The 27,930-nt window shown below is 40.3% G+C and overlaps 1 protein-coding gene across 3 annotated transcripts; it reads left to right on the forward strand.

Moving 5' to 3' along the window:
• Positions 1-4,493: 4,493 nt before the first annotated feature.
• LOC308387895 (calcium-binding mitochondrial carrier protein SCaMC-2-B) lies at positions 4,494-27,930 on the forward strand. Of its 3 annotated transcripts, none has more exons than XM_080868242.1 (10): positions 4,494-5,329; positions 17,358-17,484; positions 18,106-18,193; positions 21,463-21,574; positions 21,924-22,082; positions 22,164-22,316; positions 22,456-22,563; positions 23,759-23,926; positions 24,019-24,169; positions 24,739-27,930. In XM_080868242.1, the coding sequence occupies exons 1-10, from the start codon at positions 4,973-4,975 to the stop codon at positions 24,921-24,923; spliced, it is 1,608 nt and encodes a 535-aa protein (XP_080724368.1). In that variant the 5' UTR covers positions 4,494-4,972; the 3' UTR covers positions 24,924-27,930. The 3 variants fall into 3 exon arrangements, with proteins under 3 accessions (XP_080724368.1, XP_080724369.1, XP_080724370.1); XM_080868243.1 differs by lacking the exon at positions 4,494-5,329 and adding an exon at positions 13,685-14,664; XM_080868244.1 differs by lacking the exon at positions 4,494-5,329 and adding an exon at positions 13,797-14,140.

A 27,930-nucleotide genomic window follows, 5' to 3' on the forward strand; every position in this document is an offset into this window, starting at 1 on the left:
TCGAAAGAAAAATAAGCATTAGCTCAGAGTAAGTTAATTAGTAAATGATTCAGGTGAATTGTTTATCATTTTGTGATTATTACTATTTAATTTGGCTTTTGCTTTGCTCCTGCTAAATTGATTTTTTAAAAATATCCTGCAATTAAAGTCTGAATTGTGGACATTCACTTTTTAACCTTTTGTGAAATAGTGAAGTTAGAAATCTGGATGCTAATCATTAATAGTGCAAATAGCTCTTACAGGTTACTACATCCCTTAACATATAACAGTCCCTTGGGGGCCTACTGTTGCTCATTGGTCCAGTGTTCTCTTTTTGTATGACAGTACATTTTTCATTTTATTTACAAATAAACGTCCTCAGACTGGGAGAATATTGCCATGCCAGTGTTTTTTCCACTGTGTTTTAAGCACAAAGTTATCACAGCTGTTCACTGGAAGATTTTAAAGTACTTTATCCTTTCCGACTGTGTGTGCTAACAAGATTTTTGGAGATGCATATTTGCTTTTCCAGGAGGACTGCACACAGTGCCAAAACTATTGCCAAGTAGTTTGCTAATTATGTTCTTACTGTGATTACTGTGTGGCCAGCAACCTTGTCTGACTGAACCTAATGGAGAATGTGTGGGGTATTGTCAAGACAAAATCATCAGTCTTGTTTTGTATATTCAACAATTCCAGACAGAAAAATAACTCTGCTGTTACCTTTTAACTGCACCTCTTTAAGAAGTGCTCTGTTATAAAAAACATTCTATATTGTGTTTTCCCCAATAATGTCCCCAACTCGTCCTCTAAATGTTGCAGGGAAAATGTTCTACCACTATTACAATTTCACAATTAAAGAAACATTAAAAAAAAATCATCTCAGCCATAAAAAGCATGGTTCTGGGTCTTGGACCTAGCGTTTCTGGACCCTGCCCTGTTGGTCTGTATTGGTTCCAGCTATGAGATTTATTATTAAAATAGACATAACATAATTTTTTCACCCCCTCCCAAAGAACACATGTTCAAAGCAGCATGTCAGACCAATATCAGACAGAAATGTCACATGATATCAAACAGAAGTTGTTAATTCAGCTCTGCAAAGTGGGCAATCATAGTGAAGCAGTTCATTATAAGCTGTAGTTTTAAGTTACTCTTTATATTTCTGGCCACCAGATGTCATCAAAGATGACTGTGTTGAAAAGCTTTGAGTAATGAGCAGTTTTTCAATGCAAGCTTCAATGCTTCAGAAAGCTTCATTTAGCCATCACAACTGTCAAGTTTGAACTTGAGTTTTGTGAGCTGGCCCCCAAGAAAGCTGAACTGTGATCTGAGAAGCTGTGCTTTCTGTTCCCCATCTAACTCATTCAGAGACTATTTCTAATGTTGCAATCTCTGTGTATCTCCTGCTCATTCTGAGACGGCTTGATATGCTGCCTAGGCTTTGTGCTTTGTGGGCTTTGTGTCGGACAGGGTCGTCTGCAGTACGGGGGCCCCACAGGGAACGGTTCTGGCTCCGTTCCTCTTCACCATCTACACTGCAGACTTCTCCCACAATTCCACCCAGTGCTTCCTGCAGAAGTTCTCTGATGACTCTGCAATAGTCGGCCTCATCACTGATGGGGACGACAAGGAGTACAGAGGTCTGACCCAAGACTTTGTGGACTGGTGCCAGCTGAACTACCTCCAGATCAACGCCAGTAAAACCAAGGAACTGGTGGTAGACTTCCGCAGGCACAAGCATTCTCCACTGCAACCACTGAACATCCAAGGTATGGACATTGAGGCTGTGGACAGCTACAGGTACCTTGGTGTTCATCTGAACAATAGACTGGACTGGACTCATAACTCAGACGCCCTCTACAGGAAAGGGCAGAGCAGGCTGTACCTGCTGCGGAGACTCAGGTCGTTTGGAGTGGAGGGCCCACTCCTGAAGAAATTCTATGACTCTGTTGTGGCTTCTGCTATCTTTTATGGCGTGGTCTGCTGGGGCGGCAGCTTCTCTGCTGGGGACAGGAAGAGACTGAACAGGGTGATCCGAAGGGCCAGCTCTGTTCTAGGATGCCCTCTGGACCCAGTGGAGGTGGTGAGTGACAGGAGAAAGGTGGCTAAGCTGTCATCCCTGATGGACAACATCTCCCACCCCATGCAGCAGACTGTGACAGCACTGAGCAGCTCCTTCAGTGGGAGACTGCGGCACCCACGGTGTGGGACGGAGAGATTTCGCAGGTCTTTCCTCCCCACTGCTGTCAGACTCCATAATAAAGACTTTAACTGATCAAGCACACACATCCATACATATGCAATAATACTAAGTGCAATAATCCTATCTGTCATCGTTGTATTTTTACTCAGTTGTATATAGTATTTGTATTTGTATTCTATTCTTATCTTATTGTATATTTATTTTATTTTATTCTACTGTATATAGTATTTTATTTTATTCTATTCTGTACAGTTGTGTACTGTATTTATTCTTATTGTATTCTAATTTTTGCCTCATAACTTTTGCACTGTCCACTTCCTGCTGTGACAAAACAAATTTCCCACGTGTGGGACTAATAAAGGTTATTGTTGTGATATTTTGATACCATGGTAGCATTTACAGGATATTGTTTTATAGTGATATTATACAGGAAAACTGTTACTCAATAAGGCCCATTTACTAGTTGTTTTTCTCTTTCTCTGTGACCCAAGAATTAATGTGTAAGAATCACAGGATGGTACCTCAAGGTCGAAAACACCACAGAGATCACTTCCTTACTCCCATCCTCCCTTCTTTATCTCCTAGAAAAGAGCTTGTTAAAGGCCAGGTGGTTTGTTTCAGAATTCACTAATGAAAGAACTCTGTATTCTATGTCTAGGAGTGTATTTTGCTGGAATGATCATAAATTGTAGCTGAACTGATAAACTACACAAAGGATACTTCTTTGCTCAGAAGGCAGGAAGACGTTTCCTTATTTGGTCTGTACCGGTTTGAACTGAGAACCTGCTGACACACGAACCTTTTTTTTCCTCTATATAAACTGTTGTATACTGAATAAACCTTTGAGTTGATTTTGGAAGAGCAACCTGAAGCAGTTTCTGTGTCATTTTGTTCTCCCAAGCTACTCCCGGCGCTGTAACTAACCTGCTGAACGGCATACCTGAGCTTACTTTGAATAATTAATTTTATACAGAACTCTGCTTATCGGTGCTCACGCCTTGGAGGAAACCCGATCCACGGAGAAACCCGGGACGGAGATTTCTTTCAATTATCTTATCTTATCTTATCTTAGTCAACTCTCCCTGAGACTGAGAATTGTGTCCCTGTGCTTTCAAAAACTGCTGTGTTCCAAAGCTTTCTAAACTGTGTATTTTGAGACTGTTTGCTGTGCTGCTAACTAAATTCTCTCAGAGACTGAGACTCTGCCCGCAGCCTACCCAGAGATAAGTTTGTGACCTTGTGGTCTCCTCTCTGCTTCAGCCAGAGGTCCCTGCACCGACGCCCCGTCCTGATCCGGCCAAGGGGCAAGGGGGCCTCCAGACCTGTCTCCCTAGGGCAGTGGTTCCCAAACTTTTTTTGCTTGGCCCCCCTTTGTTTTAAATTTCATTATAAGAAGCGTTTGTGAACTAAAATTCAATAATGTGGGATACTGTTTTTCCATGATTTGGACAGCCCAGCGCGTGCTGTCGGGAATACCTACCTTCGCACCACCATTGTGCAGGTGAAGCCAAAGGCAAGATAAGGGTCGTCATATTTTCTAGTCTTTGGCTTGGAAGGAAGTTGGTTTGGAAGCATATTTGGCATATTTGGAAACAGAGATATACAGTTACAATTGTGTCATTAACTGCATTGCTAAGTTTCTTCAGTTATCTGCGTGAACATAAGAAATAATCAAAAATGCTTTTTCCTTCATGCACACTTGCACGCTACAGTGTGTCATGAGCTGAAATCAGACACCACAGCACCCCTACCAAATGCAAGGAGAAAAAAAGAAAAGAGTGTGTTTTTGTGCCGGGAGTCTGCAGCTCCCATGCAGCTCTGTTTTTTAGCTCTCTCTTTTTTTTCTTTTTTCTTTTCTTTTCTTTCTTTTCTTTCTTTTTTTTTTGCCGTTTGCCACAACATGAAGACTTTTGTTGAATAGTTTATTAAATCCTACAAAAATCCTTTAAATTTTGAGTGACGATGATCACTAACACGTGTAAAAGACATGTGTTATCATATTATATATAATATAAAAGAATAAATATTAATCTTGTTTGGGGTTTTTTTTTTTACATGAAATCTGCATGAATGGATTCAAAGATTAAATCTATGGCTCTCTCTTTCAGTTCTTCCTTCCATGCGCTTACGTTTTCAATCAGAAGGCTATTCTCTAACTCTTTTCCCCTTGTTGACAGAATTTTATTACATATATGCAGAATTCCGTTAAATTCCCTCTTCAGCCATTTATTGCGCCTCCAAGTGAAGCCTGTCTGCGTGTCAGTAGTCACGCAGGCAAAAACCCCAATCCGGTTCGTGTTGTAATCTCGCGTTATGTAGCGAGACTTCGGGTGTACCGGGCTCAGCAGACAAATGTCTTGCTCTTTTTAATGGGCGGTAAGTTGCCGGGTGCCTAGATATTGAAATAAAAACTAAAAGGGGACTTCAGAATGGAACCGTATTGTTTGTAATAGGAGGAAGTCGAACATACGCTGCTGTGGAGACATTTTAATAGACGCTTAGAGAGCAGACAGCAGAATTCTCATCATATCGACGCGTCTCGTTTCGCCGGCATCTTTCACTCGCTAACGTTGAAAATAGCTAGCTGAGCTGATGGACTCAAGTGGAATTTGTGCTTGTGTGTGAGCTTCACGGTTGTGTTAGTGGTGAAAAGTGTGCGTTGTACGCCAAGTGAAAGCCGTCGACTTTAATAGAGGCACGTGGTGACGTAGTAGTCAGGACTCGCGATATAAAGGCGATTCAGCCTTAGGTTAGTACAGGGTCAAGCTGTTCGGGAGAGGCGGACACATGATGCACCAGCAGGGCTCGTTGATGCCCTCTTTGCTCAGTGGTGTATTCTGCCAGTGTCGGTCGACAGACACACATCCAGGGGCCGACCCTGGTGGTGGAGGCAGGGTTCCCCCCTCCGTCCCTCCCTCGGATGCATCACCATCTAAACCAGTAACCCAACAGTCAGCCTCCGGCGTGTGGCACACCGACGAAGGAGAGCATCCATGTGACATATGTGGGGGTTCGGAGCAGGAGCACAGACTCAAAGTGCTCTTCCAGGTCCTGGATGTGAACGGGGATGGAGGCATCTGTGTGAACGACTTGACAATTGGGCTGAAGAAGTTAGGAGTACATCGCACTGAACATGAGCTCATGGTAAGTGGACACAGCTCGGATGCTCCGTTGCATGATATATAGTGTCTTCACTTCCCTTTTTGTGTGTAATAACAGAATTTCAAAGCATTTCCCACGGAAAGACACCACATTCATTGTAAATTTTTCATTTAAGAAGAGTGAACATGAATGCAGGGTGAGACAATGAAATGGAACTGGTGCTCAGAGTTATTTAAATAGGAGAGTAGGTAAGGGAGTCAGATGACACCAGGGCATGGCTTGAAACAACTGGAAAAAAGTACAAATGCACTGAACAAGCTTTGGGGTAAATACAGACTGACATGTCATTTAGTAACAAAGGATTTAGTTACTTGTACACCAAAAAACATTAAGATATATCAACTGAGATAATAGTGATAGCACTGTCAATAAGTAATGCCATGTTAAAGGGTGTTAAATGATACAGTGCATATTTTATATTTAAAATATCTCATACATAAGAAGTGCCAAAATACTAGGGATCTGCACAACTAGTTGACCAACCAAGTAATCGTTGCTATTGTCACTAATTGCTACCAGATGTACTAGTCGTTTAGTCTTAATTGTTTTACATTTGAATTGATACCCATGGCAGGTGTTGTGCCAAAAAGTGATTTCCAGTATTTGCCAAAAAATGACTGCTGGAACTTAAGCTATTATAAAATAAGTCAATCATAGTTTAACAAAGAATATCAAGTCGTTTAGAGCCAGAAAGTGCATTCCTATCACAAAGTAGCTGCTGCCATCAGTTTTTGGCAAAGTTACTTTTTTTATCAAGTAAATAAAGGCTATATAAGTGTCACTGACATTAGTGAACAGAGATTCTAACAGAGATCTTTAACAGAGATTTAGAAAAGTGGCCTCTTTGCTAAATTGTAACAAATATAACATCACAGTTCTATAAACTTACTTGAAGTGACCAAAAAAGACCAGATTAATGACAGTATGGGTTCAAATACACAGTCATAAAGATACTTCAAAAAGAGGTAATTTCATTATTAAATATATATAACCCCTTCATAAATTTACTGTACAATATAAAGCGCCTTGAGGCAACTGTTGTTGTGCTTTGGCGCTATATAAATAAAATTGAATTGAATAAATCCTATTCACTACAGTCTATTTACTACTGTAAGTAAAGATATTAGATGTTAAAAAAAAACCCAAAAAACCCCCACCTAAAAACAATGGAAATCACTTGCGTCTTAATGTTATGCAGGCATCTGCCACCAGATGCAACTACATTGGTGAGAAACACATTAAATCTATTAATCTGGGCTTGATCTTTTTGTTAACATTATTATTGTTGGGGTTTTAAGGCAAAAAATGAGATCACAGATACACGTGGTGGAAATGAGCTTTCACTGAAAGGTGGATAGTGTTACCCTTAGCAATAGGATGGGGAATTTAGTCAGGGGATCATAGTACAGCTGCTGATTTTCCACATCAAAAGGAGCCAGCTGAGGCGGGCACCTCCTGAGTAAGGTGTTCCAACCAGGCATGTTCTACCAGCAGAAAGTGCTGGGGCAGACCCGGGACCAGCTTTGAATAACTTTTCCCTGGATGAGCTGGAGGAGGTGGTACATATTTCAGTCGCAGTTTCTGAGTTTTTCGGATGTTAATTTGTCACATTTCAATAATATGTGAACATCTTACGTAGTAACATGTTTTCATATCATATTTAACATCGGTTTATTTTAAGTGTTTTTCTTCTTCGTTGTCTGGAGTATAACATGCAATGTTCACAATGCATAATGCCAGGTGCTGCACAGTTAAGCTGGAGGATTTATTATTGAAGAATGTGATTAGTGGTTTAAAATGCCTTTGTTTAATGAGTTTTTGCATTAAACGGTTCTCAAATTTAACTTGATATTAAGTGTTTCTTAGTTTTAGACTAGTCGGTAGTTTGTATTTTGGGGGGGGGGGGGGTTGCGCTTGGAGGACTTAGAAATTAGTTGCCTTGAACATCCCAACTAAATACAATTAGAGTACATGCTTAACGGAGTGCAGCTTTGTTATTTAAAAAGAAAAGATTTCCAGACAAGGTAAAAATGCCCCCAAGACCAGTACCGCAGGAACTTTGACAACAGCTTGAGATGCAGAGGGAAATTGGGGATGAGACTGTGTGAGTCTAAAAGAGAGACACAAGACTGAAAGAATCCCAAAGAGAAGTCTCTGGGAGATGATGTTGGTACATCAATGCCCCGAAAGAACCAACTGACAGCTGAAACAGGAAACATATGATTCAACTGTGTTGTTGTCTAGAAACGTGCACAGTTGAGGTTCACAACCGTTTCACTTGTGTGTTAGTTGGTGAATCCTTGCTGATTGTAATGGTAAAGATATAGCTATGTATTTGTTGTTGTTTTTCTTGGAATACAGATAGCTTGGCTGTGTGCTACTAGGATAAATTCATTTTGTTGGCCTGCTGGGTTGAATGAAGGGGTTATGCTGTGTATAACTTGCAGTGGGGGAAAAAAACCCATTTCAACCTTCGTGAGGTAAATTCCACAAAATTTATACATTTGTAAAAAATGAAAATGTAACTGGTAATTCTATACCTTGTGTTTTGGGTCCCGGTGACCAATGAGATTCCTTTCCTAGTTCAGTTTGATACATGTTTCTGTACCTGAGTGACACGAGTTGATGTTATGGTTTTTTGAGTGAGAGGAGAGTTGCAAATGATGGCAAAGCTTTGTTGAACACAAGCATCTTGTTAAAAATTTTGTTTGGAAATCTGTCTTAATAATTGAGGTACCACTCTATGTTACCATATTTATGTTTTTTCAAATATTTATGAATTGATTCTTCTCAGTGTGACACACAAATTTTTCTCACTGTTTGCTAATAATAGTCTCTTAATACCAGATAACAGTGTCCTCCTAATACCATGTAACATGCTGTTCAAGATGGGATTCACCTTCAACAGCTAAATGAGAATGAAATTTCAATGTTTCTGAAGATAATAGTGAAATCCTATACCCCTTTGACAGCAGGAACCTTTCTTTAAGCAGATTAAAGTCGAGTGTTTTTACTGGAGTATTCTGTATAGTTTATTGCAATGAACATCTAGTTTGTAAATAGTGACCCTGTGCCTGGAAAGCCCTACAGACAAAGACAGAACATTTTTGACTAACCATTAGAAGGTGTGACAGAAATTCTCTGTGACCAAACACTGTTGTGCCAGATGTCATGTCAGCATAAGTCACATATTTAACCAAGTCCTTTTGACTGAAAAGAATTATAAACACTGCATGGATCAACAAATCCAACCTGATGTGTTTGACACAGAAAAATTCTGCACTATATATTTTGTACCCAAGTTGTTTGACATATTTAACAAAAAATACATTAACTCTGGTGCACTGAAAACATTCAAGTTTATTGAAATAGTCCCAAATCACCACAACAGTTGCCTCAAGGTACTTTATAATCAAAGTATAGACCCTACAGTATTTGGGATAAAATCCTACAATAAGGCAATCCACTATTAAAACACTTGTGGGAAGAAAAAACTCCCTTCTAACAGGAAGAAACCTCCAGCAAAACCAGCCTCAGGGAGGGGGCAACTGTCCGCTGCAGCTGGTTGGGATTGAGAGAAAAGAAAAAAGAGCATATTGGGATTGGACAGAACACACACTATGGGGAAGAGACTGCACAAATCAGGCCTTTATGGTCAAATAACTGCTAAGAAACCAATACTAAGGAAAATCAGCAAGCAGAAGAGATTTGTTTAGGCCAGGAAACACAAGGAATGGACATTAGACCAGTGAATATCTGTGCTTTGGTCTGAGGAGTCCAGATTTGAGATCTTTGGTTCCACCCTCCGTGTCTTTGTGTGATGCAGAAGAGGTGAATGGATGGTCTTTACATGCATGGTTCCAACTGTGAAGCATGGAGAAGGAGGTGTGATGGTGTGGGGGTGCTTTAGTGGTGACACTGTTGGGGATTTATTCAAAATTGAAGGCACACTGAACCAGCATGGCTACCACAGCATCCTGCATGCGACATGCCATCCCATCCAGTTTGTGTACTTGGACCATCATTTGTTCTTCAACAGGACAATGACGCCAAACACACCTCTGGGCTGTGTAAGGGCTATTTGACCAAGAAGGAGAGTAATGCTGTGCCAGGTGGCCTGGCCTCCACAGTCCCCTGACCTAAACACAATCAAGATGGTCTAGGACAGTTGTTCACAAACTGTGGTACGCATACCACTGGTGGTACTTGGGCTCCTTCTAGTGGTACACAGGAAGTCTCCAGATTAAATAATGTACCGTGTTCTGGCTGAGAGATTTCTAAAAAATTAAACAGCTCTGCTATCACTTCCGGCATAAATTAAGACAGGAAACTAAACCGAAATGGCGTTTGTAAGCTGGTATATAATGTGCTACAGCTGTGTTAGCATAATATGGACACAGTGAAGCTGGAGGATGAACACCAACTTTTTTCCACTCGATTAAAAAAAAAGTTCAGTTTGAAAAACTGAACTTTAAATGAACAGTGGTAATAGCAACCGAGAGAGGCTGACAGTGATCACTGCCTTGTTTTAGGGGCTTGTTTGGATTAAATAGAACAAGATACAAAGCACAACACAACAGCCCTGATAAACTCAGAGTAGTTTGTTCATATGTCAACAGTTAAATACCATATTTCCCACCCGCTGGATTGTTTTAATGCAGTACAGTTGTTATTATTTCCACTTATCACGTCCTGTTTATGACAGTTAAAATAAATAACATTTATATAAGAAATAAAATTGTCTCATGTAAGCTGTATATGGTGTTAAATAGACCTATACTACTGTACTTTAATGTCGGTCATGAGCGTAGTACTTTAAGAGCCATATATTTTATGAGGTGGTACTTGTGAAAAGTTTGAGAACCACTGGTTTAGGATGAGATGAACTGGAGAGTGAAGGCAAAGGGCCACCAAGTGCTCAGCATCTCTGGGAACTCCTTCAAGACTTTTGGAAAACCATTTCAGGTGACAACCTCATTACGGTCATTGAGAGAATGCCAAGAGTGTGCAAAGCAGTAATCAAAACAAAGGGTGGCTATTTAGAAGAATCTAAAATATAATACATGTTTTGAGTTATTTCACACTTTGTTTACTACATTATTCCATATGTGTTCATTCATAGTTCTGATGCCTTCAGCGAGAATCTACAATGTCATAAAGAAAACCCATTAAATGAGAAGGTGTGTCCAAACTTTTGACTGGTCACTCGCAGGGCGTAGGTGTTGTTTGGCTGGATTTTGTTCTTTTCATTCAGCAGGATTTCCTTACCCTCTGCAGGTACTTGGTGGTTGCAGCTTTCCTAGCGGCCTCTTCGTGGATCCCATTTGCCGTGGGATTCCCAGGTACTTGTAGCCGTCCTGGATGACTGCAATGCTGCCTTCTGGTAGTGTAAGCCCCTCAGTTCTGACTAACTTCCCTCTCTTTGTTGCCATGCGACTACAATTCTCCAGTCTGAATGACATTCCAATGTTGTTGCTGTATATCCTCGTGGATCAGTGAATCGATGTTTCGTTCACACCTGGCATACAGCTTGATGTCATCCGTCACTTGGTTTTCGCTCTCTCTGCAGTAGAATATCACTTCCTGTTCCTGTCACAATACACAATGGTGTTTTTGTGTAGCTTACCTGCATAGTAATTTAATAAAGAACTTTTAGAAAACTTTTTATTTTATAGTGTAATCTTCATGTGCTTCATCTGAAGCACACTCTCCGTGTATTCACTTGCTAATTTATGGTCACAGTATTCACTCACTGTCTTTCACTGGCTTAGCTGGTAGCTGACTCGCTAGCAGCATGGCCTTTCCACCTGTCCCTCCTGCACTTTCCTGCTCATTGCGTCAGATGTTTAGTTACTCCTCGGCCTCCCTTAGCAGTATTGATACTTGTAATAAATGTAGCCTATTTGCAGCTCTGGAGGCCAGGATCACTGAATTTGAGACTCGGCTTTGCACACTTGAAAAACCTGTAGCTAGCCCAGCTAGCTGACCCCCGGTAGACTGTCACGAGCAGCCGGGGAAACAGGATGCCTGGGTGACGGTGAGGAGGAAGCGTAGTCCTAAACAGAAGCCCCAGGTACACCACCAACCTGTTCGTGTCTCTAACCGCTTTTTTCCACTTTGACAGCAGTAATGACACCCAGTTACATCAATCAGTGTTGAGTAAAATCAAAGCTGAATCGGTGTGCAACTTGGCCAAAACAATGTTGAAATCTGTAGTTTTCTCTGGTCCACTCCCCAATCGGACCAGGAGTGACATGTTTACCCGCATGTTCTTCTTAAATTGCTGGCTAGGGATGGGTATTGATAAGATTTTCACGATTCCATTTTCAATTCTGTTTAACAATTCGATTCTTTATCGATTCTCTTATCGATTCTTTTTAAAAAGGAGAACACTAAGGTCAAGTAGCTTAGAACTTTGTTTTATATCTTCTCTTTGAACAAGATAGAAATTTAGGAGTAGCATGGCCTTACAAACCCAACAGTGAGATCTTAAGAGATCCACAGCCTACGGCTCTTCAATGGGGTGTCACAAGGTCCCTGGAGGAAAAAATGGTAAATGTAAAATAATAAAATAAATATTCTTCTGTAGCAATAACAAAGTATAACATAAATTATTCTGTAGCAATTACACAAGAATATCCAGTAATGTCCCTGCCTACAATTAAACACATTCACTTACCGAAAATCGGGGCATCTGCTGTGGCAAATGGGTGCAAGCCTTTTACCACAAACTTAGTCACTGCTCGGTGACATTCGTCTATCCTGGCCTGAAAGGAGGCGCTACCGGTAGACTGCAGCGAGAACTGCCAGCATCTGAGCCAGCCAGACTCTGTCTGTCTGTCTCATCATGGTCACCTAAATGCACAGTAATGGAAGGTTTTGTAATAAGGCAGATTGCGCTAACATAATATGCACTGTTAGTTGATTATTTACCTGCCGCATTAACGGGAGAGGACGTGCAAACGTTACCGCTGCTGCTGGGTTGAGATTCACGAGTCCGGAGCGGAATTAAAAACACGACATTCATTTAAGGTCATCGCGTGTTTTGTGAGCAAATGCTTTTGCGTATTCGTAGTGTTTCCTCCCTTAAATGAAATATCTACTTTGCAAGTATTGCAAGTTGCCCTGTTGTCATCCGTTCTCGTAAAGTATAATCAAACTTTTGAGTGTTTGAGGCGCTTAGGCGCCGTGTTTCCTGCCAGGTAAATGATGCTCCACAACTTGGTGACGTCATTCGAGGCGACTGGAATCGATAAGGGAATCGTTTGCAAAAATGGCAAACAATTCCAAGGAATTGAAACAGTGGGAACCCTCTTATGGGACACTCCCAATAGGGCTTAAAATCTGGGACTATGCACCATTTGCTCTTAGAACTGAAGAAGCTTCTCAGATAGAGGTGAAACATCTTCAAGAAACTTAAAGAAGTCCAGTCGCTTTTCCAAGATCCTTAGATCAGTGGAAGAAATGTTTCGTTACTCATCCAAGTGACTTATTCAGTCTCAGGTGAATGGAGATTTCCCCAACCTTATAAACAGTACATTTTCATCATTTATGAATAGCAGATGTGTTGATGCATGCTCAAAGTTGAAGCTTCAAAATGCAGAGTTCTCAAGCAGTGGGTGAAATCAAGCTAGTTGCATCTACCTTTCAAAAACAAAACCTTTTTTCCAAACAAAATGGGAAGATGTAGTAATCCTACATCTTCCCATTTTGTTGTATGACAACTGGCTCCTGAACATTGATTAGTTACAAACAACAGACACAGCTCTTTTATTGGTCAGGAGATATTTTGGAGCATTTCTGCTCTTTCCTTTTCATTTAATCTGCTTTTGCTGTTCCTGAATGTAGTGATGGAGCTCCTCTCTGCAGTTAATAGACTGTTGTGCTACCTAGCTACGTACCATTACTCAGCATATTAAATAACAGGTTAAAATATTTCAAATGAATACCTTTTCGTTTCTGTCTATATACAGGTATTTGAACTGTTGTCATAGATTTCTACAATAGTAACCAGTGGACTGGGACGATGCACGTTTCTGTGATTTTGTTTGATTGGTTGATGTTAAGATACTTATAAATTAATGCCAGTTTTATCCTTCTATAAGCATAGAGATATTTTTTCTTTTCTGGTCTAGAGAGCCATGTTGACAGTGTGGTCAGTAAGGTAGTAAGCCAGGAAACGGTTGCAAGAAAGCAGCGTTTAATGCAGAAATAGAACTACTCTGCTTTGCCACACTGTAACTCTCCAAGCAGGAGGAACTATATACGTGCTGAGAATGAAAATCTGTTTGCCTTGGATGCTTCAGAATGCTTGCTTGATGCTGACAATGCTCTTAGAATGACTCAGAGCAAGTGCAGGAGGCTAGTGTGGGAGGGAGGAAAAGGAACCGTCACTCAGCAGATTTTCTTTACAGGGAGGGAGGTGCAGCTGAAGGGAATCCTGCTGTTTAGCCAACCCTATCCCTCTAAGTTCATTGACAGTCAGTGACATCGCTTCATTTCCGTGCTGCTACTCTGTCCTCTATTGGCGGAGACCCACATTCTGTGGTGAAGCAGTCAGACCTGCTTGTATGGTCTGCAGTGATTGGCCAGGCTGGGCTGCAGTGAGGATGCAGGTTTTGGAGGCTCTCACTGCTGCATTTCCCTGGCTGATGATACTGAAGCTAGCACAGTGGCAAATCCTCACTGTGTGTTACTGATTCTATTGCATTATCAGCATCAACAGAAAAGATTTTTTGTCTGCATCTAACGATTTGATGATCCGTGAAGTAACTGCGCCTCAGAAGCAGTGTGGTAAGAGTTAGATGGGAGAACTTGGTTTTGTACTTCTGTAGCTTATGCTGTGATCCTGAGCCTGGACATTTTAATAAGGAAAAAGATGCACTTAGAATATGAGGCACTGAGTCTGAGAAGTGAGTGAAATCCTTTCTGCAGCCCCATGCTGTCTTTAGCTAGCCTTTCCACACTTGTAATACTAGTTCACCTCTCTGCATTTTGCAAGACCTATACTGTTGCCGTTGCTTTTGGTCTGAGTGCAGTCACCCAAATAGTGTGGGAGAGCCAGTTTGAGGATGCTGCTGGACATACTGAGCTTTCTATACCAGAGACTTTTTGGCAGGACACAATGTAAGCCTGCTGAAACCCAGCTGCCAGGAGAGAAACAGTCTGAGACTGCAAACAACTGCAGAGAGCTACAGGCAAGTCTTCAGGAAAGCACTAAAGAGTCCTCTAATGGTAAAGAAATCAGCAGGAATAATGTTACTCCAAAGAAGACCATGGTATTAATCATGATGGCACCACCTACAGATCTTCAACAGGTAGGATAAAGCTGGTAGAATAAGGTCTGTTTTCTAGACCTGTATAGCCCTTAGTGAGAGTTACTTCACTGTTCAACTTTCTAATAATATTAAATAGAGACCTTCAAGACTGAAAAATAAACCCACTGTAGTCCCCCAAAATGCAGTTTCTCTTAAGAACACTTGGGCTGACTACCAACCATGATTTTGGTGTGCGTGTGTGTGGGTGTGTGTTAGTTAGTTTTTCTTTCTAAACAACTATAATGAGGGTGGATTTGTTTGAATCACAAATTTATACTTAGAACTTATATCACTATGACAAATATTATGCTTCTTTGTGGTAAAAACCAACCATGAGGTCTGTGCTTCAGTTTTGATGATTGAAATTCTTGCATTGTAATAGTCTGTTACTTGATACACTAGTAGGTATCAGAGTCTGCAATAGCAGAAAAGTACAGTTAGATGGATGCAGTTTAGAAATAAAGTCATTCTTATATGATCTTAAAAAAAAATTTTTTATTGTAAGGTAGACCCTACAATAATACATACAGAGAAAAATGTTGGCAACAGTGGGAAGGAACAACTCCCTTTTAACAGGAAAAAACCTCCGGTAAGTATGATTCAATGCAGAGGGGTCTATTAACACACAGTGAGTGAAACAGGTGACTGAAGAAGAAATACATCAGTGTGCATCATGGGAATCCCCCATTGCAGCGTAACTAAGGCAGGATTCAGGGACACCTGATCCAACCCTAACTATATGCTTTAGCAAAAAGGAAAGTTTTAAGCCTAATCTTACAAGTAGAGATAGTGTCTGTTTCCCGAATCCAAACTGGAAGCTGGTTTCATAGAAGAGGGGCCTGAAATCATTCTACTTGTAAATACTCTAGGAACAACAAGTAAGCCTGCAGTGCGAGAGTGAAGTGCTCTAATGGGCTGATATGGTACTATAAGGTCATTAAGATAAGATGGGGCCTGATTATTCAAGACCTTGTATGTGAGGAGCAGGTTTTTGAAATCAATTCTGGATTTAACAGGGAGCCAATGAAGGGAAGCCAATATAGGAGAAATATGCTCTCTCTTTCTAGTCCATGTCAGTACTCTTGCTGCAGCATTTTGGATTAACTGAAGGCTTCAGGGAGTTTTTAGGACATCCGGATAATAATGAACTGGTCCAGCCTAGAAGTAATAAATGCATGAACTAGTTTTTCAACATCACTCTAAGACAGGATATCTATGAATCATTCAAGCATTAAATCATTAACACAATTGACTGGAGTTGGTTTAGAAAGTTTAATATGTAACAATGACCTCTGCCAATCAACAGTGCCAATGGAAAAGTGAAGATAGGAGTGCAGGCAGGGTGGAGTGGGTGGAGGCAAGTGTCACAGCTGACTTTTGACACAAGAATAGCAGCAAGAGTGCACAGTGAAGATTTCGTCAAAACAAAAGTGAAATCCAGGAAGGAGCAGGTGTACATATGAATCCTTATTCACCAGGTGTGTGATGGCCATATGAACCATTGTTAATGAAGGGTACCGTCTGTGGACCAGAACACAATGATGCTATCTGCAAGAGGCGCATAAATCTGCCTCACAGAGGCAGCATCACTTTGTGTGGTTTTCTGTGATGGTTTGTGATATTTTAACAGGGCCTACCATTGCTTTCAGCTCAGATGGAGCTATTATGGTTGCATCATCCAGCACTGGTGAATTACACCCCCATTGGGCTGTTAATTTCCCACTTCTTGTCTTAAAAGACCTCATACTACCATATCACCCCAGTAGAGCACTTTGTTCTCAGACTGCTGGCTTACTTGTAGTTCCTTGGATATTTAAAAGTAGAATGGGAGGCAGAGCCTTCAGGTTTTAGACTCCTCTTCTTCCCCTTGCCTCCAACCGGTTACAGCAGATGACTTCCCCTCCCTGAGGTTTTCGTTCCTGTTAAAAGGGAGTTTTTCCTTTATTTTTCCAATATGAAGTACCTTGATGATTTAGCCTACTGTAATTGTCACCATAAGTATATGGATATCACTTTAAATAAAAAAATTTGTCTCTTTTCCTTTTTCTGTAGGTCAGGGTATAATAAGTTCTTTTTTATAGTCCTCTATAAAGTTTCATTTCAGTATGTCGAAATCTCTGATGATAATGTAATTTTCAGTAAAAGGAGATACCCTGGTCAAATTGCTCTTCTGTGTCATAGCATGATCTCAACAAGATGTTTTTGCTGATTTAAAAAAAAAAATCTAACTTCATTTCGTTGTTTCACTTCACTTCATTCTTAGCATATTAAAACTTCATGATGGTTCAAGTAGACAGTTTCAGTATATCTTTTTGTGTGATGGTTGACCCCCCTTTCCTAATAGGAGGTGTCATCCATTCTTGTACCCATTACCTGACAGTAGATGGCATTTAATTGTGTTTCGGTTAAAACTGTTTCCTTGCAACCTTTTCAGTTGACCTGACAAGCTTTGGTAGCACTAAGCACCCTGGATAGTCTTAAATATATAGTAACCTGAGATGTGTGGTGGTTGTAAAATACACTACACTCCAAATCAAGTCAACAAAGCACAGATGGTACGAGGTAGGGGATTGTACACCCTAACCTCGACTGCTGTTTGTCAAATCACTCTTTCCACACAGATAATGCTATACTATTAGAGTGTGTCATTACTTAAATGAGCTGGCATCTAAATGATTTCTCTTTGTTCACAGAAAATAGTGAAAGCCGGAGACAAAGACCTGGATGGACAGTTAGACTTTGAGGAATTTGTCCATTATCTCAGAGACCATGAGAAGAAACTCCGACTGGTCTTCAAGAGTTTGGACAGGAAGAATGATGGTAAGGCAGTTTGTTAGAAATAGAATGCCTTTTATTGTCACTATACACATGTACAATGAGATACAGAGCATCTCCTACTTAGTGCAGACATGTGGGAAACGAAAGGGGACGAGGTGCACAGTTCTGCAGTGCCATATACATATGAACAGTATTCAAAAAATATCAAATATACAAATCGGGGGGAATTTAATTGTGTTGTCTGTTTACAGTGTGGGTTATTGCATGTAATTGTAATGGTAGTTGTGTAGTCTGTGTATAGAGGGAAGTTCTTAGATTGGGGGGTGGAACTGTGTTGTCAGTACATGTGTGAGTTCAGGGTGGTTATGGCTTTTGGGAAGAAACTATTCTTGAGTTAAAAGTTAAAGCAGAGTTTGAAGCATTTTCTGAGCAGTGCCAACAGTTCCTTCTGTGGTCATAGTTCGTAAGTATTGGATTCTTAAACCAGAGTGCTGAGCCCATGCTTGTTTTTGAATAACTGATAGGAACAGATGGTTTCTTTTAGACTTGATCTTAATCCTAAAGAAATGCAGAAGACATAGGATTGTGAATGAATTTGAATTGATTTTAATGTCTGTGAGAAATCGTTGCAGTAGCCATGGCTAATAACTTCTTGTGTTGCAGGTCGAATTGACTCACAAGAAATCATGCAGTCTCTGCGTGACCTGGGAGTGAACATCTCTGAGGAACAGGCAGAGAAGATTCTTAGAAGGTTAGATAATGCTGTCATCCACTGAACACATATCTATCAAAATGGTTAGGCAGCATCATTTTTTTGGGGTGTCACATTTGTGGTAATAAAGTTAGCGGCACTGTTTTCTTTAGCCTCTTTGACACGTGCACGTCTTGGATTAACTGGGTCAGTAAATGGAAATTTAACTTTTCATCATCACATCTGAAGCATCCCATTTCTGTCAAGAAAAGTACAGACAGAGATCTGCACATTTTTGTGTCCAGTCCAATTCCTGCTGTGTTGGGTATTTCAGGAGGTTACTGTCAGTGCACACCTGGGACATCAGCCTCTCCTTTACTGATAATTTCAATCTCTTCTGGGAACGCAGTCAGTTATTCAGATACAATGGCATACATCCAATTGGACTTTGAACAAAACTTTTTTCCTTCAATACTTCTGGTATTATCTACTCATGCATTCCTGTCCTTTGAACTACTCACAGTTTACAGTTGCTAATATATCACTATATAACTTTCCCAAACCGCTCTCTCATAATACAATAAAAATTAACAAGAGACCAGTCACCTACAAACCAGCAAGCAGACCTCTAATACACACTGCTTTTGTAGACCTTATTGGAACACATCACCCATGAGGCATCCAGGAAGCATCCTTATCAGATGCCTGAACCACCTCGACTGGCTCCTTTTAATATGGAGGACTCTATCTCTAAGGGAGAGGCCAGCCACCCTTCTGGGAAATTTCATTTCAAGCTTTGCTTTTACCCTCAGCTGTCTTTACCACAATGGACCAGTACAACACTGCAGCTTGTCGATTGATGGTATGATCACCTGTCGATCTCCCTCTCCCTGTGAACAAGACCCCGAGATACTTAAACTCCTCCACTTGGGGCAACAACTCGTCCCTGAACCAAAGTGAGCACTCCACCCTTTTCTGGCTGAGGACCATGGCTTCAAACTTGGAGGTGCTGATTCTCATTCCCGTGAGGAACGAGGTCAAATTCCTTTTCCAAATGATACAGTATGACAATGTCTAAAGCGGAACAGGCAGGAAAGGGAAAAAGATGAAAGATGTAATAAAAGGACAAAGAGAAATACAACTAGAACACACAGTACAAAGAAATGCACAATATATCACCAACTGCTGCACCTGTAAGATAAACAAACATACAGCAACTGGAACACAAAAATTCTGAAGTGCACAGGAACATAAATCAACAATCTTCTTGACTTTTTCACAAAATGTACTTAAAAATGAACCCACAATAATGCCCCCCAGGAGCCAGAGGCAGATAGAGATGAATCAAGGACAACTGGGCCATCCACAGTCCCCAAAAGTACTGAAGACCTAAGGCCACAAATCTCTGCGATATCTGCGTTCCCATCCTAGCATGAGATGGAGTAAAACCCCATGTGGGGTGCCCACGGTCAAAGGGTGGGAGGGGGCAAACATTCTCTCCAGACTGATGTGTTGTGTATTTGCTTCCATATCTTGTTAACTTATGTCACTAAAGATTCACCGCTTGTGTGAGGTTTGGGATACAGCAACTAAACCATGTGAATAGGACCTCTGGACAGGCATGTAATACTATATAGCATGAATATAGTTTTCAACAGAGTTGTCTTTGCAATGGGTGCATATACTTGAGTGTGTACCAGCCATTTGGAACAACCTTTATTCTGTGTTGTGTTCTGTAGACAATTTTGTATAAGTTGTAAGTTGAGGCTTTTAGTCATTTTGAAGGTGTTTAAGCATATTTGTGTCCAGAAGTTTTGATCTGGATTGATGGAAAGATGTTCTGATTTTCATCCCTTTTTCATGCCACAATGAAAAATTTAGTTTTTTCTTTTTCAATTTACAATGTTTTTCACCCGTGAAGTGTAGTTTTGGTCTTTTGCTGCTGGTTCAGTATATTTTGGTCGGAGTGATGAAACCTGCAGTTTGAAATTCTGTGAGATGCTTTCAGCAACCGATGGCATGTCCATGTATGTGCCATGGGGTGAACGGAAAGATCCACGCTTTGTGTTTACATCTTTTTGCGGAATTTGTTTACCTGCTCTTTAATTGTTTGCTGTTTTAGCTGTTTGGTGGTTGTTGAAATGGCTTTGTGAGCTTTTAACTGAGATTCTGACTTTTCTGTGGATACCACACATGTCTATATTTAAATAACAGATCTGGTGGTACACCCCGATAAAGCAGATGTTCTCCCTCTCACCTCCAGTACCGGTGGCGTTGGGCTTCAACAAATTAATTATTTATTGCCTCTTACTTTCTGTAGTGTGAATGGCCATAAGGGGTTTTTAATCACTAGGAAAAGCTGCAAAACTTATGAAAATACAGTAAAGTCCAAAATTTCTGCTTATGCGGTTATGTGGTGAGCAGCAGATCAAACAAGTTAAGAATTATAAATGGCTTCAAGGGCACATTCGGACCTCTGAGACTCATTTAGACACATGCAGACATTTCTGCATCTCTGTCATTCAAAGAAACTTTGTAAATAGTTTATTTTATGCAATATTGAATACTGAACTGTAAATGTACAACGTTTTATTCAGTGTTTTCATAACAGGCTAATTTTATGCATTTAGTACTACTAGGGAGAACACACATGAGGTTTATGGACTGTACAACTTTTGCCCTCCACAATGGCTAAAAATAAAAACAGGTATCACTTTAGCCAGGTAGGTGGTATTGTGAGCACAAACATAACTTTGTCATTTTTAATTCCAATTTTAATCAAGTCTTGAAAAGGAAAAGTGTTGTGGTGTTGCTGTCAGATTGTCCTGTGATTGTTCTGTTTGTCACTCCCGTCTCCACTCATGTTTCTAATTTCTGCTTTATGTCAAGGTTCAGTGTGATCATGTCTGTTTCCTCTAACCTCCTCCGTGTCTGTCTTTGTCTCCTTTTCTCTGGCTGATCTCAGAATAAGGAGGGGTCATATCTGGGCCCCTATTATGTAGTAAGTAGTAGCTTCTATAGTCTGCTTGCTCAGCCAACGCTGCACAAATCACCAATGCATAGTCAGCATGTCTGAGTGCTGACTATCAGTTTTCAGCTTCAGTGTATTCCAGTGATGTAAAAATGCAACATTTAATTGTAATGATACAGGTTTAGCACAAATCGCTAAAGAAAAGCATCCTGCTACAACAAACTGCATCTGAATCCATGGAGGCAAATGTCTAAATTATTGAGAATAAACAGTGCATGTGAGCAAACTGCTTGTGTTTCCTCCTAAAAGCATCACATCTCTTATACTCTGTCCGCTGTGTTCTCTCTTGCATGTGCAGTATGGATAAAAATGGAACAATGACCATTGACTGGAATGAGTGGCGGGACTACCACCTCCTGCATCCAGCTGATAACATCCCTGAGATTATTCTTTATTGGAAACACTCCTCGGTACACATTCCTCCTCTCCATCCTGTAGCAACACAACAATCACAAAGCAAATCACGTGATTTCCACTTGTTTTTAATTGTGTACATATTGTATGTGATGGGCATGTTGACGTTTTGATTAATTTTAAATTATTGAAAAAATAACAAAGGAATGTTCAAATGAAAAAAATTGCCAGTTTAATAATAGGATAGTTTATATATAGGATATGAGGAAAATTTAAGTAATAGAGACACTAATCCCACTTGAATAAGGGTTTTTCTCTTTTGCTTGACTGGTATTTTCTCATGGTGTTTCCCTGTCAATGCTGTAACTTATGTGTCCAGGCTAAAAACGGCTGCTTCCTCCACAGATCTTTGATGTAGGGGAGAGTCTGATGGTTCCTGATGAGTTCACAGCAGAGGAGAAGAAAATGGGTATGCTATGGCGACACCTAGTGGCTGGAGGAGGGGCTGGTGCAGTGTCTCGAACTTGCACAGCACCACTGGACCGTCTGAAAGTTCTCATGCAGGTAAAACACAACTATTGCAGTTTTCATTTTTCTCAGTTAAAGGAGAAGACGGCTAATAAGCATTTCATCGCACTCGCCCAGGTTCACTCCTCCAAGAGCAACAGTATGCGCATCGCTGGTGGCTTTTCTCAGATGATCCGAGAGGGTGGTGTAAGGTCTCTGTGGCGAGGCAACGGGATCAACGTCCTCAAAATTGCCCCTGAGTCTGCAATAAAGTTTGTGGCTTATGAACAGGTACACAAAACCAAGCGTTAATGGAATATGAAAGATAAAAATATGTAATTTGTATTTTTTTGCATAGCTCATAGCAGAGTGAATTTGTTTGGTCTGACTTTTATGTTGCTGCTAAACAACACTGACATCTGTCCATCAGATTAAGCGACTGATGGGAAGTAACCAGGAGACGTTGGGCATCACAGAGAGACTGTTGGCCGGCTCTCTGGCTGGAGCGATCGCTCAGAGCAGCATATACCCCATGGAGGTGAGAGAACAATGAACACAAAAAATAAAGCAAGACATCAGTTTAACAATAGCTGTAGCTAGGCAGCAACTTATAACTTACTGTATGCTGAAATACACTGGACTGCTCTGCCATTTCAAATTCAAATTCAAATTTTATTTGTCACACACACACAACCATACACAGTATGACATGGGGGTGAAATGCTTGTAGCTGTACAATGCCCGACCATTAAATGACAGAAGAAAAGTTTTAGAAAAGTGAAAAGAACCCCGTCGGCTGCACGGCGTGGTCTGGTATCGCTGGGTTCAGCCAAGTCTCGGTGAAGCAGAGGAGGTTGCAGTCCCGAATGTCTCTCTGGAACTTGATTCTGGCTCTGAGGTCATCAAGCTTGTTCTCGATGGATTGAACATTGGCTAGCAGGATACTGGGCATGGGTGCGCGGTGTGCGCGAGCCCGTAGCCTGTTCCTGATGCCGGCTCTTTTACCTCGAGGCCGTCGCTTAGGGTCGCGCCCTTTGTTCTCTCTCAGGATCTCCTTTGGCCAGGTTGGGTCCAGAGTTAAACATGGTGAAATGTTCATGTATTGCAGACCAATAGAAACCAAAGTGTCTCTACTGTAGCGGATTTGTGTGTTTTGCATGATGCCCATGCAAGATTATCGCAGATATCCAGAAGAGGTTTGGAAATGTGGTTCTTCATTCAGAGTGTTGGTGACACTCTGCAGCCACATTCTGGAACTTTACATGGTCTGACTTATTTGTTGTAGTTTCTAAACACTTCCAGGTTTCAACAATACCACTTACTCTTGATCTAGAAGGGAAGAAATTTCAACTAACTCGTTCCAACACTGGCATCCTGTTATTTCAGTCAACTCTTTATCTTTCACAAATTCTTTGTAAAGGCAAATTGCACAGTCAGTTCCTTGGCTTTATGCATCTGCAATGGGGCTCAAAACACCTGAAATTAAAGATTACGATGTGTGGCCCAATAGTTTCATCCATATAGCGTGTCTCAGAACCTCCTTGTCTTGTGACTGATGACCTTCAGTGTGAATATGTGGTATATGGGAATGAGGTTCATAACATGAATTTGAAAAATGTTAATTTTATTTTTCCTCTGGCTTGTTATGTTATTGTAAGTACAACTGATTCCTGGGTGAGAAGTGCAGATTTTCTGTTTTTTACAAGGTGTGGCATTACTTCCTGTGCATTCAGGTCCTGAAGACACGGTTAGCCCTGAGGAAGACGGGTCAATACTCGGGCCTCCAAGATTGTGCTAAACATATCTTCCAGAGGGAAGGCGTGGCAGCTTTCTACAAGGGCTACATCCCAAACATGCTGGGCATCATTCCCTATGCTGGCATCGACCTGGCTGTGTATGAGGTTTGCTACTATTGCTGGGTGATAGTTTTTTGTTTTTTTGGGGGGGGTTTATTAGTTAAGTCTAACCTCTATGTTCACCTCTCCTATGACAGACTCTGAAGAATTCGTGGTTGCAGAACTACGCTACAGATAGTGCTGATCCAGGAGTGTTTGTGCTACTCGCTTGTGGCACTACTTCCAGCACATGTGGACAGTTGGCCAGCTACCCACTCGCTCTGGTCAGGACTCGAATGCAGGCACAAGGTCAGTCACTGGAGAGCTCAACAGCACTGCATAAGACAACAAAGATATATACACACACACACATGCACACACAACTTTGTACAGCTGTTTTGAAGAGGGTCCACATGGTTATTATACCAGGTTTAATGCTGTAAAGTTGGAGGTTTTAAAGTGAGAGTCTATGGGGATTGACAGCCTAAGGTTAAGGCCTAAGGCTGCTACAAGAACTGTTGGGTTTCTGCGATTAACGATGATTTGTGAATGATTAAAGTTTTCTTCTCATAGCGTATTATTAAAAATATTACCCCAAATCTTTTAATTTTTGTATTCATCATCCCCTCTGAATGCAATGTTTTGTTCTCCATTTGTATTTATTCAACGTAGACAACTTAACAGTCACCAAAATTTTTATCCATAGCAGAATTTTGGTGCAGTTACCACTAAATGTAGAATAAAGAATTTGTAAAAGTGCTGTAGGCACATATTCAGGATTTATTGATACAAATACTGGTTTGAGGTGTAAAGGACAAAAGTAAAAAGATGTGTTTGATGTGTTGTTTGATGGCATCATCTTCCCTTTGTTCCTACAGCTTCTCTGGGAGGAGGTCCTCAGATGAACATGACAGGACTGTTCAGACACATTATTAGGACTGAGGGAGCAATAGGACTCTACCGAGGCCTGGCACCCAACTTCATGAAGGTCATCCCATCTGTCAGCATCAGCTACGTGGTCTACGAGTACCTGAAGATCACGCTGGGAGTCCAGTCAAAGTGACCAGGGAGGCAGACAGAAGAAAATAAGTGGCCAAAGGTTTTTTTGTTTGTTTGTTTGTGGTCTGAAATGACCAGCTACAGTTCAACATATTTTAGTGCAGAAAATGAAGGACAAAGCTGAGATGTGTGATTTGAAGAGAGAAAAAACTTGACTGAAGTCATGTCTGTTAGTTGTTCTCTTAAGCTTTCTTTTAGCAGCTCGGTGGTGTTTCAGCACCTGTGAGTCTCAGTTTAACAAGTGTTTACATGACTCTGAATTACTGCTAGAACTGGAACATGTGCCTGCTGCTGAGTACTGTGAAAGGAACAGTCCTGCGTCTCTGGAAAGGAAGAATCTTGATCCTGGTGGGCTTTGCTCAGTCATGACACTATATCATCATATTGCTGTCAGCATATGATATCATACACTATCAGCTTTGTCTGTGAAGCTGTAACTGGATTTAAAACGGTAGATAAATGGTCGATTTGGCTGCATTAAAACGGAGATGATACAAACAAGAGAAACTGGTTTACTTTAAGCTAAAATCAGTATATAATGAAATAAAGGATTAACGTGATCCAAAGTGATTAGGGCCATTCTAGCAAATACTAATTACAGAACCAAGGGAAGTGTTCACTATCCCTGAGATTAAAGTAATAAGTATTAAAATAGGCTTAAAATAGTTATTATCGATGTCCTATGAAAAGTTATTGCTGCAAATCGAGGAAACCAACTCAGACAGTGAAACTGCGACTTGTGCCATTGGTTAGTGAAGTCTCATTCTGATCCCTGAGCTGAGAGTATTTTTTTTCCATTGGCATCTTGGTGTTTTGAAACTTAGAACAATCGTTATTTACAAGGTAAGGTAAACTTCATGTTGCGTTCAATATGACCTGAAGCCCATAAAGGAAAGTGTTCACTGGGGTCACATAAAAAGTGTGCTGAAGGCCGTTTTCCCAAAGACCTGTAAATAACCACAAGTCTTTGCAGCCAGAAGAATGAAGGAAAAGGCATTAAAAAGAAAGCAGGTTTAAGGCACTTTAGCACTGACTTCACTTTTCAGACCAAGAAGCTGTGTCCATATGTCACCCCCACAGTATCTTTTGTATGATTGATGTGGTTTCTTGACAACAAAGAGGGAAAAAACAGACCATAATTTGGTCTGATTATTTTTGATGTGTGTCAATTTTTTTCTTTCTTTCTTTACCACTACAATCATTGAGAATATCCAAGTTTTTTTTTTCTTGCATACTTGTCAGTCCAGGTTTTTTCCATTTAAAATCATTATCCACTGTCATTTACGTCTGCTTTTTGTTTTTTAAATGTAGAATGGCCCTAATAAGGACTCTCATATAAGTTTGCAGAGGAATTTCACAGAAAAATAGGAAAAAAAGGCAATGAAACAATAACAGAACGATCATCTAGGGACTTTTCGACACGCTGGATAAAGAGCTCTGTTACATTCAGTCTATGGTCATAAACAGTGAGATGGAATCGTTTGTTTTTTGTATTCAGTTTTGTTTTAATTTCGGCAGATACAACATGATCTGACCATAACAGACGTATTGTGCAGAATTCTGTTCTGAGAGAAAGAAGGTCACCACAGCAAACAAAACACTGCTACAGGGAGAGTCACTGACCCAAGAAATTAGCATTGTTGAGCCACAAAGTAGTAATGCCCATGCAGTGAAAAGGTTTGCACTCATAATGCAAATCCAAAACAACAGACACCTCTGCATTAGTTTTTCAAATTGAAAAATGCTTAAAGCAAAACCTTTATTGACTTCCTCTCAGCTGAAGTTGAAACTGAATGTTGTGTTATCACACTGATCTTATTTTGCTAACATGTCCCAGAGCGCTGTTTGGTTTCTCAAAAGCTTCACCTCTCAAAACTGTAATGGAAATTGATAATTATAAATGAAAGCCATGTTTCCATTTTTATATAAACACTCCATAAAATAAGTGGTACGGCGCCCAGGCGGCACTCTCCACCTGACTGATGTCTGTATTATATGATCATCTCAAGAGTGCCTTGTGTTACACGCATAAATCCACCTGAACACTATAGGATAGCATTCCTTTTTTACTTTAAATGTATTTACTACTGTATTCATTTATTTATTTTTACAGAGAAGTCAAGATGATTGACTGAAACGGTGTGAAAATGTTATTTAGTGCTTTTGCTGTTTTCACAGTACTCATGATAATGGTGGCAGAATTTTTATTTTTGGCTTTAACATACCTTCAGTTATACAGAAGCCCAAAATGTTTCAAATGTAAACAGTGAATCAAATTGGATAAATGCTAAATTGTTTAAAATATATATGTTATAATTCTGTATATTCAGTTTTCTATTAGATTTTTATTTAAGTACATGCAATTTTTGCTTCGTATTATTCTTTTATTTTGTCAATTAAGTCAGTGACATCAATCCTGTCAACATACAGAAAAACAGCAATGAAAACATTTCTCTCTCCTTGGCAATAATGAGTAAAGCCGTGGAAGTGACTGAATTAACCCACTGAGATTAGCTCCTGCTGTACTGGTTCTTAATGTAAGTGTTAAAGATATTGCGTGAGGTTTGAAAGAGAACAAGTTCAAATCTCTGTACAGATGATAGGTTGTAAAATAACACAAGCACCTACCTAACTATAGGCTATACTGGTAATTTAGAGGGTTGCATCCCTGGCTATGTAGCTAAATAAGTATGAAGATGATACTGAGTCTATATTTATTTATAGCAGCATCTACATAGACGTGCTAAAGGGCACTAATTGCACTTGCTAACTAATGGATAGGCAAAAGGGCAAGGAGCAAAAAAAAAAGTCAAAGAACGTACAAATTCCACTATTATATAAAATGTTTGAAACAAACAGGGAAGAATGCTAAATAAAAACGTTTTAACATGTTTAACAATTTAGTTTTTAAACCTGTTTGTTATAAGTCTTAAAATGTATGTAATGTTGAATATGTTGGGCCTGACAACATAGAATTCATATCTGTGTGTATCATTGTTAGGATGATAAAA

This window comes from Rhamphochromis sp. 'chilingali' (genome assembly GCF_963969265.1).
Source record: "Rhamphochromis sp. 'chilingali' genome assembly, chromosome: 2".
Taxonomy (NCBI): domain Eukaryota; kingdom Metazoa; phylum Chordata; class Actinopteri; order Cichliformes; family Cichlidae; genus Rhamphochromis; species Rhamphochromis sp. 'chilingali'.